Genomic DNA, 18,306 nt, shown 5'->3' on the forward strand with positions numbered 1-18,306 from the left:
CGTGGAGGAATGGGGAATCAAACATGGTTCTCCCAGATAAGAATCCATGCACTTAACCACTACACCCAACTGGCTCTCAATAATAGAGCACAGATTCTAAATATTCTAAGTATGCTTATGATGCAATAGTTTGAATGTTCTTCAATATAGACACACTTTTGCAACAAATACACATCCTAAGACCGATTTCCCACTAGCCTTATGCCACTCTCAAGCTCCTCTTCTCTGCAGGGGTTCCATCAGATTTCACACTATCTGCCCCAGGGCTGCAACTACCTTCGCCTTTTTCACACAGCAAACAGAAACCTCTAAAAACCAGTGTTTGTTTGCTGCGTAAAAAAGGCGATGCTAGTTGCAGCCCTGGGGCAGATAGTGTGAAATCTGACGGAACCCCCACAGAGGAGAGGAGTGTGAGAGCAGCATAAGGCTAATGGGAAATTGGTCTAATAGTTCTGAAGAATGGGTGGTCTTCATCAATCCCCATCAGTTTTGTAGTAGCAGTATCATCTATTTCCTAAAATCTGCAACTCAAATTAATTTCCCCTGCCAAAGCAATGCCTTTCAGAATGCTAACTAGGAAAGGGTGGAACAAGGTGCTCATATCCTCCTAGACAAAGTTTGTCTTTACCTGGCTAATTCATCTTGCTTAGATTTAATTGTAATTTTCTTTTACCATTCCTTTTTGTTTCTAATGAGTTGAAAGATTACAACAATTGAGGTGTGGATGGATAATTATTTATGCCTTCACAAGGGATTCAGCTCGATGAACACCTGTTTCCAGATAGCAAGAGAGGCACAGTGTGTGAGAGAGAAGTCATATAAGCAAAGTCACATGTCTACCCAGCCCATCTGAAAGCCTAGTAAAACTTGTTCCCTTTGTGGTTATGAGTCAGAACCTGGAGAGAAACTAATTAGCCGGGACAAAGGATGCTCAGCTCTCTTTTCCAATCTCCAACAAAGTGACCGAGAAGTACAGCAGACGTGAAGAGGACAACTGGGTCTGATTGAATGTCTTGTAAGTAAAGTTCCCTTGGAATAGTGGCATTTGTGTTAAATGTGCTGTTATAAAATGTGAGTGGAAATTACTTATCTGAAATGCAGGCTTGTCTATACACTCGCTGACAAACCATAACAATGTCTGTAGGCTAGTGTAGGTGAAGGTGAATTACAGTGCCATCCTAAACAGAGTTGCACCCTTCAAAGCTCATTGACTTTCCTCAAGTTAGACAGCTGCAACTCTGCCTAGGTTGTCAGCCAGCTAGCAGCAAAGCTAATACTCATAGTGTGATAAAAAGTTATGATATAGGGGATATTTGCATGAAAACTGTCAAAATATACAAAGATGCAATGAGGAAATGGGTTTGCATTCCCCCCCCCACCCCCCAAGGAGGGGGGAAGATTGAGACATGCACTGACCTGAAGAGCAAATGAAAGCGTTGAAAATAGTTTGTTAGAGAATGCTTCAGTGGTGATTTCTGCAACAGAGAGATCGTGCAAATTTACAGGTGAAAAGAAAGATGGAGCCAGGATTTAGCTGTCGGTCACACTTCTTCTCCCTTTCCCCTAAGGCCCTTAGAGCAGCATACCAAGCTGTCCCATTATGCTAAGAGATGGTGACTGTCCTCAGCTTTAAAACGGAGAGAAGAATCAAACTGGGCTCTCCTCAATCCTAATGTGAAATGACACCACACTAGGGTTGCCAAGTACCTTTAATCCCCTGGCGGGGGACTCTCCTCTTTGCTGTGCCAGCGTGCGGGGCATGATGACGTCACCTGGCAATGATGTCATTGCACTGGCGATGTTGCACGGCAACCGCTGTAGGCGTTTCTGGGAAAACTCTGTGGTTTTCCTGGATGTGCTAGCCATTTGGGAGGGGAAAACTCTATGGTACCTACCAGAGAGTTTTCCCTCCCAAATGGCTAGAGCATCCAGGAAAACCACAGAGTTTTCCCAGAAACGCCTACAGCGGTTGCCACATGACATCGCCGGCACGATGACGTCACTTCCGGGTAACATCATTGCACCGGCGATATCAGGGGAGGTTCCCCCCACCTCCCGGGTGGGGAAAGCCCTGCCCAGACTGGGGGCTTGGCAGCCTTACACCACACTGACTATGAAGCCATGTTAACCTCTGGTGACTGGGGCCTGGAAGATATTCAGAGAGGTGGCTGAATAAGGCTTGCCCCTGCCCTCCTGACTTCTGGTATTCCAATGAAGTCTCCCAGTTGGCCCTGCTTAGCTTCCAAAATCTGATGAGATTGGGCTTGCTTGGGCTATCCAGGTCAGGGCCACCACAATGACTGTCTTGATGCAGTCAGAATACAAATCGGAAAGAACCCAACAGAGCATTACTAGAAAAGTAAATGGCTTCCACAGGAATGTCTGAAGGAGATGGCTATGCTGATTTTCAGAGAAAGTAGAGCACAGAATTATATAGTGGCAGTCTTTTAATAGGCAAACAGTGGTTGCAGGGAAGAGAATGGATATCCACTTGTTGTAAGAGAGGAATCCACGAGTTTAAGTAATTAAAAGGTGAGCTGAAGGATAAATGTTTGTTCCTAATTAGAAGATCGGTATGGTGTAGTGTACTGAGTGTACAGCTAGGTTCAAATCCCTTGCTTGACCCTGGAATCCTATTAAGAGACCTTGGGCTTCTCACAGCATCTCAATCTAACCTACCCTCACAGAGTTGTTGTTGTGGGGATTAAGTGGTAGAGGAGGGAACTATGTAAAAAGCTACTTTGAATCCCTAATCAAGGAGAAAAGCAGTATAAAAAAATTTGAAAAAGTCAGATAGGAAATGTTTGGTTATTTACATAGCAGGTTATTTACAAAGGTGCCCATCTGGTGCAGTGTTTAGAGAAACAGACTAGTACCAGGCAGGCCAGATTCAAATGGCCACTGTAGGGTTGCCAATCCCCAGTTGGGGGAGGGGATCCCCGGTTTGGAGACCCTCCCCACTGATTCCCATAGGATATAATGGAGAATTGATCCACGGGTATCTGGGGCTCTGGAGGGGCTGTTTTTTTGAGGTAGACACACCAAATTTGCAGCATAGCATCTGATGTCTCTTCTCAAAACACCCTCCAAGTTTTGAAAAGATCCAATTCTATGTGCCCCAAAAGAAGGTGCCCCTATCCTTCATTATTCCAAATGGAGAGAAGGCATTTAAAAAGGTGTGCAGTCCCTTTAAATGTGATGGCCAGAACTCCCTTTGGAGTTCAGTTATGCTCATCACAACCTTGCTTCTGGTTTCACCCCAAAGTCTCTTGGCTCCACCCCCAAAGTCTCCAGATATTTCTTGAATTGAACTTGGCAACCCTACCACTCTGTTACGTAAGTTCTCTGGGCCAGTCAATCTCAGCCTAACCTAAATCTCAGGCTTGATGTTGTAAGGATAAAGTGGAGAACTGTAGAACGTATTGTAAGTCACTCTGGGTCCTCATTGGGGAGAAATGCAGGGCATAAATACATACATAAAGGTAGTATTGTGCAACACTAGGGTTACCAGGTCGACTTACCTGGCCAGTGGGAGTCTCCTAATGTCCTTTCAGGAGAGTAGAAATGATGTATTTTTGAACTTCTGGTTTCAGGCCTACTTCTGGTTTCGGGCCTTCTTCTGGTCAGGGTGTGTGTGTGAGACACTGTTTTTTGGGCAAAACTCTATGATAAATTTGGCTTCAAAAGATAGACTTTTGTCCAAAATCGAGAGCATTGCTCCCAACTAGGGTTGCCATCCATCCCGATATATCGGGACCGTCACCGTTATGGACCTTCTTGTCCCGACATCCTGACAAGACCCAATTTTGTCCTGATTTGCACCGTGCAAAGCGCTTTGAACACTTACTGAAATGCTAAACTACAGCCCCCAGCAGCCTTTTCGCACCACTCTTGGGCTTCTCGACACAGCCCCACCCCCTCCACCCTGTTCAGCGGCTTTTTTGGAGGAGCAGAAAGCCCGGCAACAGCAGCCGGCGAAATGCTTGCTTCTTCTATGCATGTGCCAAAGCCAGGAGGAGGGGGAGGATGAGGACAACTAAGGAGAGTTCGGCTCATTTTCTCCCCCCGCCCCTCCCACTTTGAAACCGGCATTTGAGGCAGCAGCAGCAGTGGTGGTGGCGGGAGCTGTGGCTGCAGTGGCAGCAGTGGCGCGCGCTCTTCAGGCAGTTTGAGAGGAGGCGCGAGACCCCCTTTAGAACATTGCGGAGGAGCAGCCACGGCGTGCGCCTCAGGTAAACAAATTAACGGTCACCCAACTGCCTTCCCGTTACTTTCTGGGCAACGCGGCGCGGAGTTGGGGTGGGGTGTCCCGATGAGGTCCCAGCTAGATATGGCAACCCTACCCCCAACAGGAAGTAGGCATCAAAGCAGAAGTAGGCCTTAAAAAGGTAAGTTGGGGATGGAATTTCCCCTCACTGGCCTACTGGGTGGTGGCGGGCGAAAGCCTGCCAAAGGGGGGGGGCTCCCATGCTCCCACTGGGGGGCTAGCAACAAATCAGTAATGAGAGAGTGCAACTGTTTAAAAAGAAAAATGGAAAGCAGAAAATTTAAGGTTGCTAGATCCTTTGATATATTTTGTTAAAGGTTTAGTATGTGTTTCACTCAAACTCTTCTTTCAAATAAAAAACCTAGATTGATGGGAAGTGTTGTGCTTTGCCATTAAGCAACAGAACAGTTCTTCTAGTGACTTTGTTGAATATACTTCTCTTGACCTTTCTTACACAAGAGATGGTCTCCTTAAAACTTATGGTATTCTCTCTATGGACAAAGGATTGGATGAGTGATCTCTTGAAGGAACATTGAGAACAGCTAGAATACTGGGATTCTGGACTTTGCATTTGGTTATGGTGCCTTGGATAAAGCACACTGTTACTGCTGATCAAACTGGTTTGGCTCAGTTTAATCAGCACATATATAGCTCCTATTGTTTATAATGAGTTTGCTGATTGTGAGGGTTTTTTTGAGGTATGAGTGGTTTACTTGTCATCATGATGTAATTTCTGCACAGAGCACATACCTTCCCGTTTCTTTGAAAATTTCAGCAAGTATGTTGTGCAACATGCTGCTTGAGCTGCTAAGCATAAATCTCAGTTTGTTTGGAACCAGGGCCAGTGCTGCCAAGTTGGCGAGGTAGGTGGCCATCTAGAGTGCCATCTGGTGGCAAGGGTGGCTCCTGCAGACCCACCTCATCCAACTGGCGGGGCACATGTGTATCCAGCAAAAGGGGGAGCTGCAGCAGCTACCTGGCCCTTCCCAACAGGGATGTGAGGTCAGCAGGGTGGCGGGTCCGCTCCCCCTCTCAGCATCCCCCAGCAGCAACTGCCCCTGAGCCGGGTCTGGGTCTAAACTTATCTAACCTTGCATATGGATTGAGTCCGGGTTTAGGCTGATCTGTACATGATAGGAGAATCAGACACAATAACAGCAGACCATAGACTGGAACAGTCCTCTGTTTGACGTCCCATTTAATAACTGACGCATATACCATCTGTAGAAGATTTTTTAACTGAAATGGTGAATAAAGTAACTGGGGTCTTCGTTATGGACTTTGTGGACAACTAGAACATTACTGCATGGATATGAGTGTCATTTCCTGCTACTAATGGCTATATTGCTTCATTTGGACTTGAGTTGTTCATAGTATGCTAGTGATGGTTCTTTATGTTTTTTGGCCACTCTGTGAAACAGGATGCTGGGCTAGATGGAGGACTGGTGTGATCTATCAGGGCTCTTCTTATGATATTATGTTGCATTGTAGTCAGGCGTGTTTTGGAGAAAAAAAGGTGGTGGAGCTCATCTGGGATTGTTATGCAGCTGCACCTACTATTCAATGAACAAGGTGGGAAGGAGGAGGTGGAACTCTCAGAAAGGTTCAGGGGCTGTGCTCCTGTGAGTTCCTGCTAAATCTGAGGCCTGGTTGTAGTTCTGATAAGCTGATTTGAACTATTTTATTGTTTGATTTTACAGGACAACTTTTATACTGTGAGGCATCATTCTAGGATTTTTTTTTTGTACTCCTACTTTATCATTTTTAGCTATTTTTGCAATTTTACTTTGAGGTGTTATCAGTTTCTGCTGTTTTTACATTTATTGTTTCTGGGGGTTTGAGTTTATTGGAGAGTATTCAGTTTTACTTACTTATTTTAACCATACATTTATATGCTACCTGTTTGGCATTGTATTCATGATGGTTTATAAAAGGGGTGGCCGAACTTGCAGGCAGGCAGGCAGGCAGGAAGGAAGGGAGGGAGGGAGGGAGGGAGGGAGGCAAATAGATGGGGGGGGGGAGAGACAGGTGGAAAGAAAGCAACTTTAACTTTAAATGCATTCTCCAAGCTGCCAGCTGGCCTGGCTTGGAGAAGTGGTTTAAAGAAAGAAATGCCTTCTCCAAGCTGGCTGACGGGGCAGTGGGAGCTTTGTGAGCCACACAATATATATGAAAGAGCCATATGTGGCTCCTGAGCCACAGTTTGGCCACCCCTGGTTTATAATAAATGACTGACTACCCGCTAACATGCACAATGCTAAAAGAAAAGGAGAGAGGAAAAAAGCAAATTCTCTCCTAGATAACTTATATAACCAGTTTGGTGTAGTGGTTAAGTGTGAGGACTCTTATCTGGGAGAACCGGGTTCGATTCCCCACTCCTTCACTTGCAGCTGCTGGAATGGCCTTGGGTTAGCTATAGCTATCGCAGGAGTTGTCCTTGAAAGGGCAGCTGCTGTAAGAGCTCTGTTAGCCCCACCTACCTCACAGGGTGTCTGTTGTGGGGGGAGAAGATATAGGAGATTTTACTGTTTGATTTGAATTGAATTCTTCTTCAATCACACATCTAACCTGCCACAGATGTCAGGTCCCACTTAGTCTAGAGAGAAACCTCCCACCCCCAAGCTGGCATTGGTATTTCAGGCAATGCCATGACATCGCTTCTGGTGTGACCTTAAGTGACATCATTACATTGGGTGATTCTACAACATTCATACCAAAATATGTGATTAAGTTATGGGTTGAATGCTAGACTCACTACATGTCATACCAGAAACGACATCACCACTCCTCTAACATTACAATGTTACCAGATAGCCCCTCCCTCTTGCAGTTGTGAGCCTTAGACTGGTAACCCCATAACCTGGGGCAGTGTATTCAGTTTGGCATACACACTTCTGTCCTCCAGTTTATCCTCACAGTAAACTAGGTTATTCTGAAATGAAGATCTGTAGAAGTGTGCATGCACTCAAAAGCTTATAACCAGAATAAAACACAATTTGGTATAGTGGTTAAGTGTGTGGACTCTTATCTGGGAGAACTGGGTTTGATTTCCCACTCCTCCACTTGCAGCTGCTGGAATGGCCTTGGGTCAGCCATAGCTCTTGCAGGAGTTGTCCTTGAAATGCAGCTGCTGTGAGAGAAGAAGAAGAAGAAGAAGATATTGGATTTATATCCCGCCCTCCACTCCGAAGAGTCTCAGAGCGGCTTACAATCTCCTTTACCTTCCTCCCCCACAACAGACACCCTGTGAGGTGGGTGGGGCTGGAGAGGGCTCTCACAGCAGCTGCCCTTTCAAGGACAACCTCTGCCAGAGCTATGGCTGACCCAAGGCCATTCCAGCAGGTGCAAGTGGAGGAGTGGGGAATCAAACCCGGTTCTCCCAGATAAGAGTCCGCACACTTAACCACTACACCAAACTGGCCCTCTCAGCCCCACCCATCTCACAGGGTGTCTGTTGTGGGAGAGAAGATATAGGAGATTGTAAGCCACTCTGACTGAGTCTCTGATTCAGAGAGAAGGACAGGGTATAAATGTGCAGTCTTCTTCTTCTTCATTGGTCTTAAAGGTGTCACTGAGCTCAAACCTTTCTCTGCTGCTTCAGACCAACACAGCAACCCACCAGTGTTCCCTCTAAGCTGAGTTAGTGTGAGCTAGCTCACATTGTTTTAGCATCCAGGTCACACATTTTTGTCTTAGCTCAGGAAAAATGGCCCAGAGCAAACTAATGTATGCAGTAGCTCACAACTTTAATTGTTTCTTTGTTGTTGTTATTTCTTAGGGAGAAGAATGAAGCCCATCATTCTCTTGTTCATTACCGGGATTCTAGCTAACAATGCTTTCCCTCCCAATTCTGGAAATCAACAGTATAATAATAATTGCTACAACCATCAGTATCCCCTAGAGAGGAACCATCCAAACCAATCCAATCTAGGAAGAAGCCGAAGTCCAAATGAAATTGTGGTTGGCACAAATACCAACTTTGCATTCAAGTTCTTTAAGGTAGCTGCTTCCAACGGAGACCAGAGGGACAATTCAGGCAAGAAAAACCTGGTCTTCTCTCCCATGTGTATCTCATCTTCATTTGCCATGATGGCTTTGGGGGCCAGGGCAAAAACTTTAGATCAGATTCTCAAAGGACTGAGCTTTAAACCAACAGAGATTGCAGAAAGGAACATACATGAAGGTTTCCATGATCTCATCTACATGTTAAACAGTGGGAACTCAGGCCTCCGTGTGGAAATGGGGTGTTGCCTATTTGTAGAAAACAAGCTGCACCCACAACCAGATTTCTTAAATGGACTCAGAAATATCTACGGAGGAGATATCTATATGGAAAATTTTAAGAACACAGCAGAAACTATGCAACACATCAATGGCTACGTTGAAAGAAAAACCCATGGGAAGATTTCTAAGCTCATCGATAGAGTTGATCCAGTGACTGAAATACTAATGGTTAGTTTCTTTTACATGAAAGGTAAGAGATGAGACTGGGACTTTAATCTAATTTGTGTGAATCCTAGATAATCTAGACTCTTTCCATATTTCGTAGAATCCTAAGTGGAATTTTATTATTTGTGCATAAATCAGGGATGATTTTAAATTTCTGTTCCAGCCCTGTTGCTGATTTTTTAAATTCAAAATATCTAAATTACATGTTCATATCATTTATTATCTATGATCAACAAATAAGATAAAACAGAAATTGACTGAATCATTACTCTGACCTGAAAATTCCCATTTCAGTTTTACTGTTTCCTTGTGTGAATTGATCCTTTCCAAGAATCCATGATCCTTTCTTTTTTTGCAATTTCCTCTTTCCTTGTACTAAAATTTCATCCTGAAATGTATTGATTTTCCAGTATTTTTTTTCTTTCTTTTAAATACATTTTATTGCAGTTTCACCATCTTATACAGAATACATATATATTGTTCAATGTGATCATAACTCAAATATAAAGCACCATAAAATTCAAATATTTCAAATAAAGCTGAAACCTGAAAAAAAATCAAATAAAGCTGAAACCTTCATAAGTAAATTTACCTATAACTCATATTGAAGCTAACAGTGAATAACTAAAGTATTCCATGCCATTAAACTGAGTTCAATAATTAAATTGAGTACCGGATCCATTTCAAGGTTCTCGTTTTAACTTTTAAAGCCTTACACAGCATGGGACTGACATATCTACTGGACCAGCTTTCCCCTTATATGCCCTGGAGAACACTACGATCTCGCACCCAACATCTGCTGACCATCCCTGGCATGAAGGACATCCAGCTAGCCTTGACCAGGGCCCCGGGCCCTTACTGAATTGTTACCTTTTTGTAGGGCCTGCAAGATGGAGCTATTCCTCCAGGCATTTGGTTGAGGCAGTGGGCGTCCTATCCCATCGGCTAATCCTATGCTGCAATATCACCTCTGCTGAAATACTGGTTTTATACTATCTGATGTCTTTCAGTATATTATTATGTGCCCAACAGAGCTGCCAAACTATTGTTCACTTTTATTAGTTTTAACTGTTGTTTTACTGTTGTTAAAATGTTCTTATCCTCCCTGAGCCCATCTGGGAAAGGGTGGAATATAAATTATCTAAATGAAAATAAATAAATAAATAAAATAAACAATATAAGTAGAAGTAATAAAAAAAAACCCTCTACCATAAGGAAAGGTAATTAATTATATTAGGGATGGTTTCTTGTGAAATGAGATATCCTAGAATAGGAAATCATATATATTAAATTTATACATTATATAAACTGTAGATTTAAATACAATATAATTGCAGATTAAAATCATAACTCTTGTAAAGAATGTTAATAAGTCTCAATAAAACTCACAGTGGAAAGTATAAATTTGAAGATGTTAACACAAAGATGTTATACAAATAAACTAACCCTTGCACAGTCCACCCCTCTTTTCCTGGAAAATCTGGGTTTTTACACATGGGTTTTTTTCATTGGTTCTGGCTCCATAGTACTTCAATTTCTCCTGATTTCTGCATGTATTTTTTTGTGCCTTTAGCTTTCACATCTTCTTTTTTTGTTCCCTCCCCTGCCAAGGTTTTTTCTGGCTCTTTTGAGGCCACTTTTACCTCAACATTCTTCTGGAAGCCAGTTTTGAACTGGCTTTTTTCCTGGTATGTAAAGTTTCTATCAGTTCTCTTTGACTGTTTTCGCACACAGCTTACCTCGCAGTCACAATCCTGTTCCCTCCGCAGCGTCTGTCGGATTTCCCACCATCTGCACTGGAGTTACAGGAAGTGCTGCAGCTTTTGCGTAGCAAACGTAAACTGGGTTTTAGCGGTTTACGTTTGCTACGCAAAAGCTGCGGCACTTCCTGTAACTTCGGTGCAGATGGTAGGAAATCCGACCAGACGCTGCGGAGGGAACAGGATTGTGACTGCGAGGTAAGCTATGTGCGAAAACGGTCCTAGTTCCCACCCAGGACTTTTTTTTGTAGCAGGAACTCATTTGCATATTAGGCCACACACCCCTGATGTAGCCAATCCTCCTGAAGCTTACAGTAAGCCCTGTACTAAGAGCCCTGTAAGCTCCGGGAGGATTGGCTACATCAGGAGAGTGTGGTCTAATAAGCAAAGGAGTTCCTGCAACAAAATAAAGTCCTGTTCCCACCCACCTCCCACCCGCTGCTCAATGACTGAACTGTCATCATTGTTAAACCACTCCCCTCCCCCTCCCAAGACTCATGATTTCAGTGCGCTTTTTAAAAAAGCCCTATATATTGTTATAATGTTGTAGACCTGTAATGAAACAGAAAAGAGAAAATAAAGGAAGTCTTGAGATTTGGGCTTAAGGTGCTGAGTTTTTAAAAAAGTAGCCTACCTTCTCTAGTTAAGATAACTTTTGAGATTCCTTTATATTTCACTGCCGTGAGTGAAATTCTCTCAAATAAGACCAGCAAAGGAAGTACAGCAGTTTCTGGTTTGGATCAACAAATGAATAGACTTAGATAAATTTTTAAAATATGAATGTCAACCAAACTGCAAAACAGTGGGTTGGAGCCATCTAGTTTTTTCACTTTCTTTACCGAATTTTCCTCTTTACTACAGGCCTCATCCTACATGGCTTTTATACAGTGATCCTGAGCATAACCTTTTTTGGCAGTCAACTAGAATTTGGTTGGGTCCAACCCATTATCTATTTCCTGTGTTTTTATTCTGCCTTTCTTGCAAAGAGTCAGGTCAGCATGCAGGGTTCTTCCACCGTTGTGTGAGTAGCTTAGGCAGAGAGAGTGCCTGGCCCCAAATCACTCAGTAAACTCTTTGGCAAGGTGGGAATTTGAAAGCAGGCATCCCCAATAATAGTTCAAGACTCTAACCACTACACCACACTGGCCCTTGTTCTCACTGTAGGTAGGGATGCTCAAAACACCTACCAGTTTAGCTAACATCTTTTGTTCACCTGTCACAAACAGGCAGACAATTTTTTGATGGTCTGTTCAACTGTTTGGGAACATGTTTATGGCCATTCAGCAGGCTATTTCACCTTATTCCTTCCCAATAGTGCAGAACAGCATCATTGGCTTTTTGCACTTGCATGGTCTTGTACAGTCCAATTGAGTTGTACTCCCCCCCACATCTTTCTTGAATCACCGCTCTGCTTGGCAGGCAGTTTTTTAGAATCAGACACAAATCATATAAATCAACCAAATAATTCTGTGTATTTTTAAAAAAATCCTACCATTTGGTATTTGTTTAAGTATTTCATTGCAACACTAATAGCTGCTGATCTGTTTGGATTGGCAGCTTTTTCACAAATGCACAATCTTGGGGGAGGGGTATCCTTTTGGCAGGCTTTGAGTTATTCTGTGCCAAGCCAAACAGTCCATGTCTGATCACATCTGATCAACACAGTCAAATCGCAGACATGTTTAATGCTAAATTCGCAGTGTTCCAAACTGGGATCAGGGTGAGAAGGGAAAGTCACATTTTTAATATAAAAATTCCCTTCAGATATCTATAAATGAAATGCTATCAATAAACCTACTGTGCTAGTTTTTAAATTACATGGTATTCTTAATCATAGAACAATAGACTCTTAGCGTTGGAATGGACTTCCACGATCATCTAATCCTGGTGGCCAAACTGTGGCTTGGGAGCTACTCGTGCTCTTTCACACAATATTGTGTGGCTCTTGAAGCCTCCATCAGCTTAGAGAAGGCATTCCTCTCTTTAAATGCATTCTCCAAGCCAAGCCAGCCAACAGCATGAAGAATGTATTTAAAGTTAAAGTTGCTTTCTTTCTACCTCTCCCTCCCTTTCCCATCTATTTTCCTTCCTTCCTCCCAACATCTGATGTTTATGTCTTATGACTCTCAAATATCTGACATTTATTCTATGTGGCTCTTATGTTAAGCAAGTTTGACAATGCCTGATCTAATCTAACCCCCTGCACAATGCAAGGAATTCGCAAATACCTCTCCTCCACACCCCCAGTGACCCCTGTTCCATGCCCAGAAGATGGCAAAAACAACAACAACAACAACCCACCAACCACTCAACCACAAAACCCTCCAGGATTCTTGGCAAAACTGGCTTAGAGAAAAATTGCTGCCTGATCCCTAAGTGGTGAACAGCATTCCCTGGTCATGTAAGAAGGTGCCGCAAGAACTAGGCACTGATGCAACCCTTCCTGCCCTCCTTCTCATGATCTGCCTAATTCACAGAATCAGCATTACTGCCAGATGACCACCTAGCCTCTACTTTAAAAACTTCAAAGGAGAGCTCAACACCTCTCGAGGAAGCCCATTGAGGAACCACTCTAACTGCCTGGAAGTTCTTCCTGATGTTTAGCTAGAAACACTTTTGATTTATTTTCAACCCACTGGTTCTGGTCCGACCTTTTGGAGCAACAGAAGACAGCTCCACACCATCATTGATATGATCACTTTTTAGTATAATGTAGAGGAACTTTTAATTTATTTAATGCCTTTTATCCCATCCTTCTTTTAAGGAGCTCAAAGTGGCATACGTGTTTCTTCTTGCCTCATCTTGGAGAGCCAGTTTGGTGTAGTGGTTAAGTGTGCGGACTCTTATCTGGGAGAACCGGGTTTGATTCCCCACTCCTCCACTTGCACCTGCTGGAATGGCCTTGGGTCAGCCATAGCTCTGGCAGAGGTTGTCCTTGAAAGGGCAGCTGCTGTGAGAGCTCTCTCCAGCCCCACCCACCTCACAGGGTGTCTGTTGTGGGGGAGGAAGGTAAAGAAGATTGTGAGCCGCTCCGAGACTCTTCGGAGTGGAGGGCGGGATATAAATCCAATATCTTCTTCTTCTTCATTTTCATTCTCACAATGCTATGAATTAGATCAGGGTGAAAGGTCATCCACTGAGTTACATGGCAACATTGGCATTTGAACATGGGTTTCCCCAGGGATGGAATTCTAGCGGGAGCTCCTTTGCATATTAGGCCACACACCCCTGATGTAGCCAATCCTCCAAGAATTTACAAGGCTCTTTTTTGTAAACTCTTGGAGGATTGGCTACATCAGGAGTGTGTGGCCTAATATGCAAAGGAGCTCCTGCTAGAATTCTACCCCTGGGTTTCCCCATTCCTAGTCCAATTAAGGTTGTCAGATTAGTACTAGCAACCAGTGCTAGACAGTAAGAGGCAGGGACATGTAAATTGACATTGCCACGACATGTAAATTGTCATTGCCACTTGTGGGATAGGGCGGGATATAAATCTAAAAATTAAATTAAATTAAATGATGGTGTAATGTCAATTCTAGCACAAACCTGGAACTGACAACATTGTGTCAAGATGATGCTCTTAGTATTCTACTGAATCTCTATGGAGTGAAATACTACAGCATTGCCCCAACACATTGGCATCCCTTCTAGGTTTGTGCCAGAAGTGCCATCACACCATTAGAGGGACAGCAATCCCCTCCCCCCCCCATTTTCTCCCTACTGTCCTACCAAGTGGCAGTGGGGGATTAGGTCTTCTACTGGAGTGGGAGACTTGGCAACCCTATGTCCAATACAGTAATCACCAGGGCTTTTTTGGTAGAAAAAGCCCTGCAGAAACTCATTTGCATATTAGGCCACACCCCCTAACACCACCATTTGCATATGCCAAATCAGCTGGAATTATGTTCCTGTACGTTCCTGCTCAAAACCCTCGCCTGGTAATCACTATAAGTTTAAGTTTATTAAATTTATACCCTGCCCTATCTGCTGAGGCAGGCTCAGGGCGGCTTACAACAATAGTCATAATAACAATAAGAGACGAACACGTTAGTGCATCAGCATAATAAAATCAATTAACATTTTAAACAATGTAAAACAGTTGGTGTTAATAACATTTTGGTGTTATTCAATTTCGATGACGTCAGTATTTCCTGGATTCCTCCTACTGTTATAAGTCTCAAAATCAGCTGAAAGCAAGCCGGAAGAGTGTGGTCTTACAGGCCTTGTGGAACAGGGCGAGATCCTGCAAGGCTCTAACCACTCTGGATCTCAAAAAACCTTGAAAAATGTAATCCCTTCCCTGCAACTGAAGGGCTCTTCCACACTCTCAGGTTTGTCACTTGTACCCCCCCACACACACACACACACTGTTTTGGGTTTTCCCCTCCCCTTTCTGCATGTGTTTTGCTCTTTCTAGTGGTCACTTTGATATTACATCACTGTACCCATGGCATTTTCCCTGTGCTTTAAAACTGCAAGAAATATGGCAAAGGTATAGAATGAATAGAGCCCCATGGCACAGAGTAGTAAGCTGCAGTACTGCAGTCCAAGCTCTGTTCACGACTTGAGTTCGATCCTGGCAGAAGCTGTGTTCAGGTAGCCAGCTCAAGGTTGACTCATACAGAAGTGATGAAGATAAAGTTCTGTGCCTGTGTGAAGACCTGCATTCAATTAACTGGACACCATAATAAATGGCTAAATAAGTACCATTACCTGTCCATCCTCCCTTGGCAAAATCTAAATGGCATAGGCTTTTTTTTTTTTAACTGAATTATTTTCACATGGCTTTTGTGTTTTTTATGACTGTTCAACAGATGTATGTTACCCTCCACATTTTTGCCAGCTTCTTGATTGCAGCACAGAATGGTTACTGAGGGCAAGAAAGGCTTGGCACTTTGAACTTTTCTTCATTGTTTGAATTGTTAAAGTCACAATGTAACCACTTTGACGTTCTAAAATATTAATTACTTCCCAGGACACCTGCAGTATGTAGGAAAGTATGAGTGACCCTGTATTACAGATGAGGAAACAAAGGGTGTATCAAAGGATTAAGAAGCTTGCCTAAGATTTTCCAGTGACTCACTGTGAGAACTTTGATCCAAGCTCATGAGCCCACAGTTCTCCATCCAGGGATCAAACAACACTGGTTTCCTAACTGGCATGAGAGGATTGTTGTCTTGGCTGTTTTGTTATCTGTGTGTCTGGAGGTGTCTTGGATTACCTTGGATTACCAATTCCTATATCTGTCTTTACTCTTCCTCCAAGGAGCTCAGGGCAGCATACATAGTTACCCTCCTCTTCCTCCATTTTGCCCTCTAAAACAGTGAACTTCATAACTGGGATGGCATCTGAGCCCCAGTCTCCTTGGTTTGGAACTAGGGTTGCCAGGTCCGACTCAAGAAATATCTGGGGACTTTGGGGGTGGAGCTAGGAGACTTTTGGGGGTGGAGCCAGGAACAAGGATATGACAAGCATGACTGAACTCCAAACGGAGTTCTGGTCATCACATTTAAAGAAGAAGAAGAAGACTGCAGATTTATACCCCACCCTTCTCTCTGAATCAGACTCAGAGTGGTTTACAATCTCCTATATCTTCTCCCCCCACAACAGACACTCTGTGAGGTGGGTAAGGCTGAGAGGGCTCTCACAGCAGCTGCCCTTTCAAGGACAACTCCTGCGATAGCTATGGCTAACCCAAGGCCATTCAAGCAGGTGCAAGTGGAGGAGTGGGAAATCAAACCCGATTCTCCCAGATAAGAGTCTGGACACTTAACCACTACATCAAACTGGTTCTGTGTTTGTTCAAGGGACCACACCCCTTTTAAATGCTTTCCCTCCATTTGGAATAAGGAAGGATAGGGGCACCTTCTTTGGGGGCTCATAGAATTTGACCTCCTGGTCCAATCTTTTTGAAACTTGGTGGGGTGCTTTGAGGAGAGGAACCAGATGTTATGCCTCTACCTCAAAAAAACATCACCCCAGAGCCACAGATACCCACAGATCAATTCTCCATTATACCCTATGAGTATCAGTCTCCATAGGATATAATGGAGTGCCCAGCAGACATTCCCCACCCCCACTGCTTTCTGATGACCCTGACACGGGGGAGGGCCCGTGTAAAATAATAACAAACACTGTGTAATTAACATGCTTTAAACAAATGCTTTATAATCTTCTTAATGCAATATTCATTATAATTTTTAGAAAACACTGTTAACTTAATTTACATGTCTCTACCCAAGTTCAATGTCCACAAAACAAAATATTAATTCCGATGAAATAAATGATGAATGCTGCAAATCGTAGGTACTTTCTCTTGCTGTCTTCACATCCCTTTTTCTGGCAGATGAAGGTTGTGCCGTAATGCTTGCATGAATTCAGAGGTAGCAGCCCTCTATCCAACAGGTGCGACTACACAAGCCCTAGGTTTAATTCGTGTTTCATTTGTCACTTCCACTGGCCATGTATTCTTCATCCAGAACCGTGCTAAGGCAACAGCTCACATCCAATTTGTTAATGTCTCTAATTTGCACAAATGGTTCTCAATCATTATCATTCTTGCACTGGCATTTAGAGTGGCAAAACAAATAAGACAAGTGCATACCATAAAATACTAATAACTACTACCAGGGAACTGTATCCTCTGGGCAGCATGCTGACTGGGACATTTCCTTCAACTTCTTTCTTTAACAGTGAGCAGGGCTAACAAATCATTAACAGACCTCCAAGTCTGGGCATTTCTGTCTGCCATTAGGCCTATTACTAGTTACTTCATCACATGCCCTTTTCTTCTGTGAAGAAAGGGTTGCTTGTACATATCACCATGCTTGTAAATGGGGAAAGTGCCCATCTTGCAGTGGGGAGCCATGGCCTACTATTCCCCCCTGCTGCTTCACAAGTTGACAAGAGAAAAATCGGGGAGGGCTCACTGGTATTGAGTCAAAGCATGGCATCAATAGTCTGGATCCAACCCAGTGTGGACACAGTCTGAACTCAGGGTGGACACAGCCTGAACAGGCACAAATGGTAGAACCCAGCCCCATGACCAGAAACACAGAGAAATCAGCATTTCCAATAGCAAGGCTAGAAGGGCTCTTTTTCTAGCAGGAGCTCCTCTGCATATTAGGTCATGCCCCCCTGATGTAGCCAATTCTCCAAGAGCTTAGAGGGCTCTTAGTACTGGGCCTACTGTAAGCTCCAGGAGGATTGGCTACATCAGGGGTGTGTGGCCTGAGGAGCTCCTGCTAGAAAAAGAGCCCTGCACCTACCCACATATAGCATACATGTGTGAAAGCTCTGTGTAAATCTTGTTCTGAGACTTTCCATTTTGCTCATTTCCGTGACTGGAGTTCCCAGTCCATTTGTTTACTTTACATAATTTTACGCCATTGAAGAACCTCTGTGTAAAGTGATTGGTGAGACTGAGTAAGCTCATTAAGATGAGTCGTGATGCTGATCTTTATAATTAGCAAATCTCTGCCTGAACAAATGCACCCTAATTAGTAAGTCCTTGTTTAGCTAGTGAGACTCTCAAGCAAAATTTTCATCTGAAATAAACAATACACATTTAATCTGTTCTGCTTTTTAAACCCCTAGTAGAGCAGCTAAATCAGGGGTGTCAAACATGTGGTGCGAGGGCTGAATCAGACCCCTGGAGGGCTCTTATCAGGCCTGCAAGCAACTCACTGTCATCTGCTTCCTTCTCTCTCTTGCTTCCTTCTGCATCACAGCTTGCTTTGCCAGGCTTGTTCAATTGCACAAGAGCTACAGAGCAAAGCCTCTATTTTCTCCATTGACTGACCAGCGCATGAAGCAACTTATGTACAAAAG

At 43.5% G+C, this 18,306-nt stretch overlaps 1 protein-coding gene across 1 annotated transcript in view; it reads left to right on the plus strand.

Annotated features, from left to right (window-relative positions):
* Positions 1-971: 971 nt before the first annotated feature.
* The window catches only part of LOC132589210 (serpin A12-like), a 28,906-nt gene continuing 11,571 nt past the window's right edge, over positions 972-18,306 (plus strand). The window contains exons 1-2 of the mRNA XM_060261896.1: positions 972-1,015; positions 8,046-8,741. Coding sequence (XP_060117879.1) covers positions 1,009-1,015; positions 8,046-8,741 — 703 coding nt within the window. The 5' untranslated portion in view covers positions 972-1,008. The remainder of the gene's footprint in view (positions 1,016-8,045; positions 8,742-18,306) is intronic.

Source organism: Heteronotia binoei, chromosome 21 (assembly GCF_032191835.1).
Source record: "Heteronotia binoei isolate CCM8104 ecotype False Entrance Well chromosome 21, APGP_CSIRO_Hbin_v1, whole genome shotgun sequence".
NCBI classification, from domain to species: Eukaryota; Metazoa; Chordata; class Lepidosauria; order Squamata; family Gekkonidae; genus Heteronotia; species Heteronotia binoei.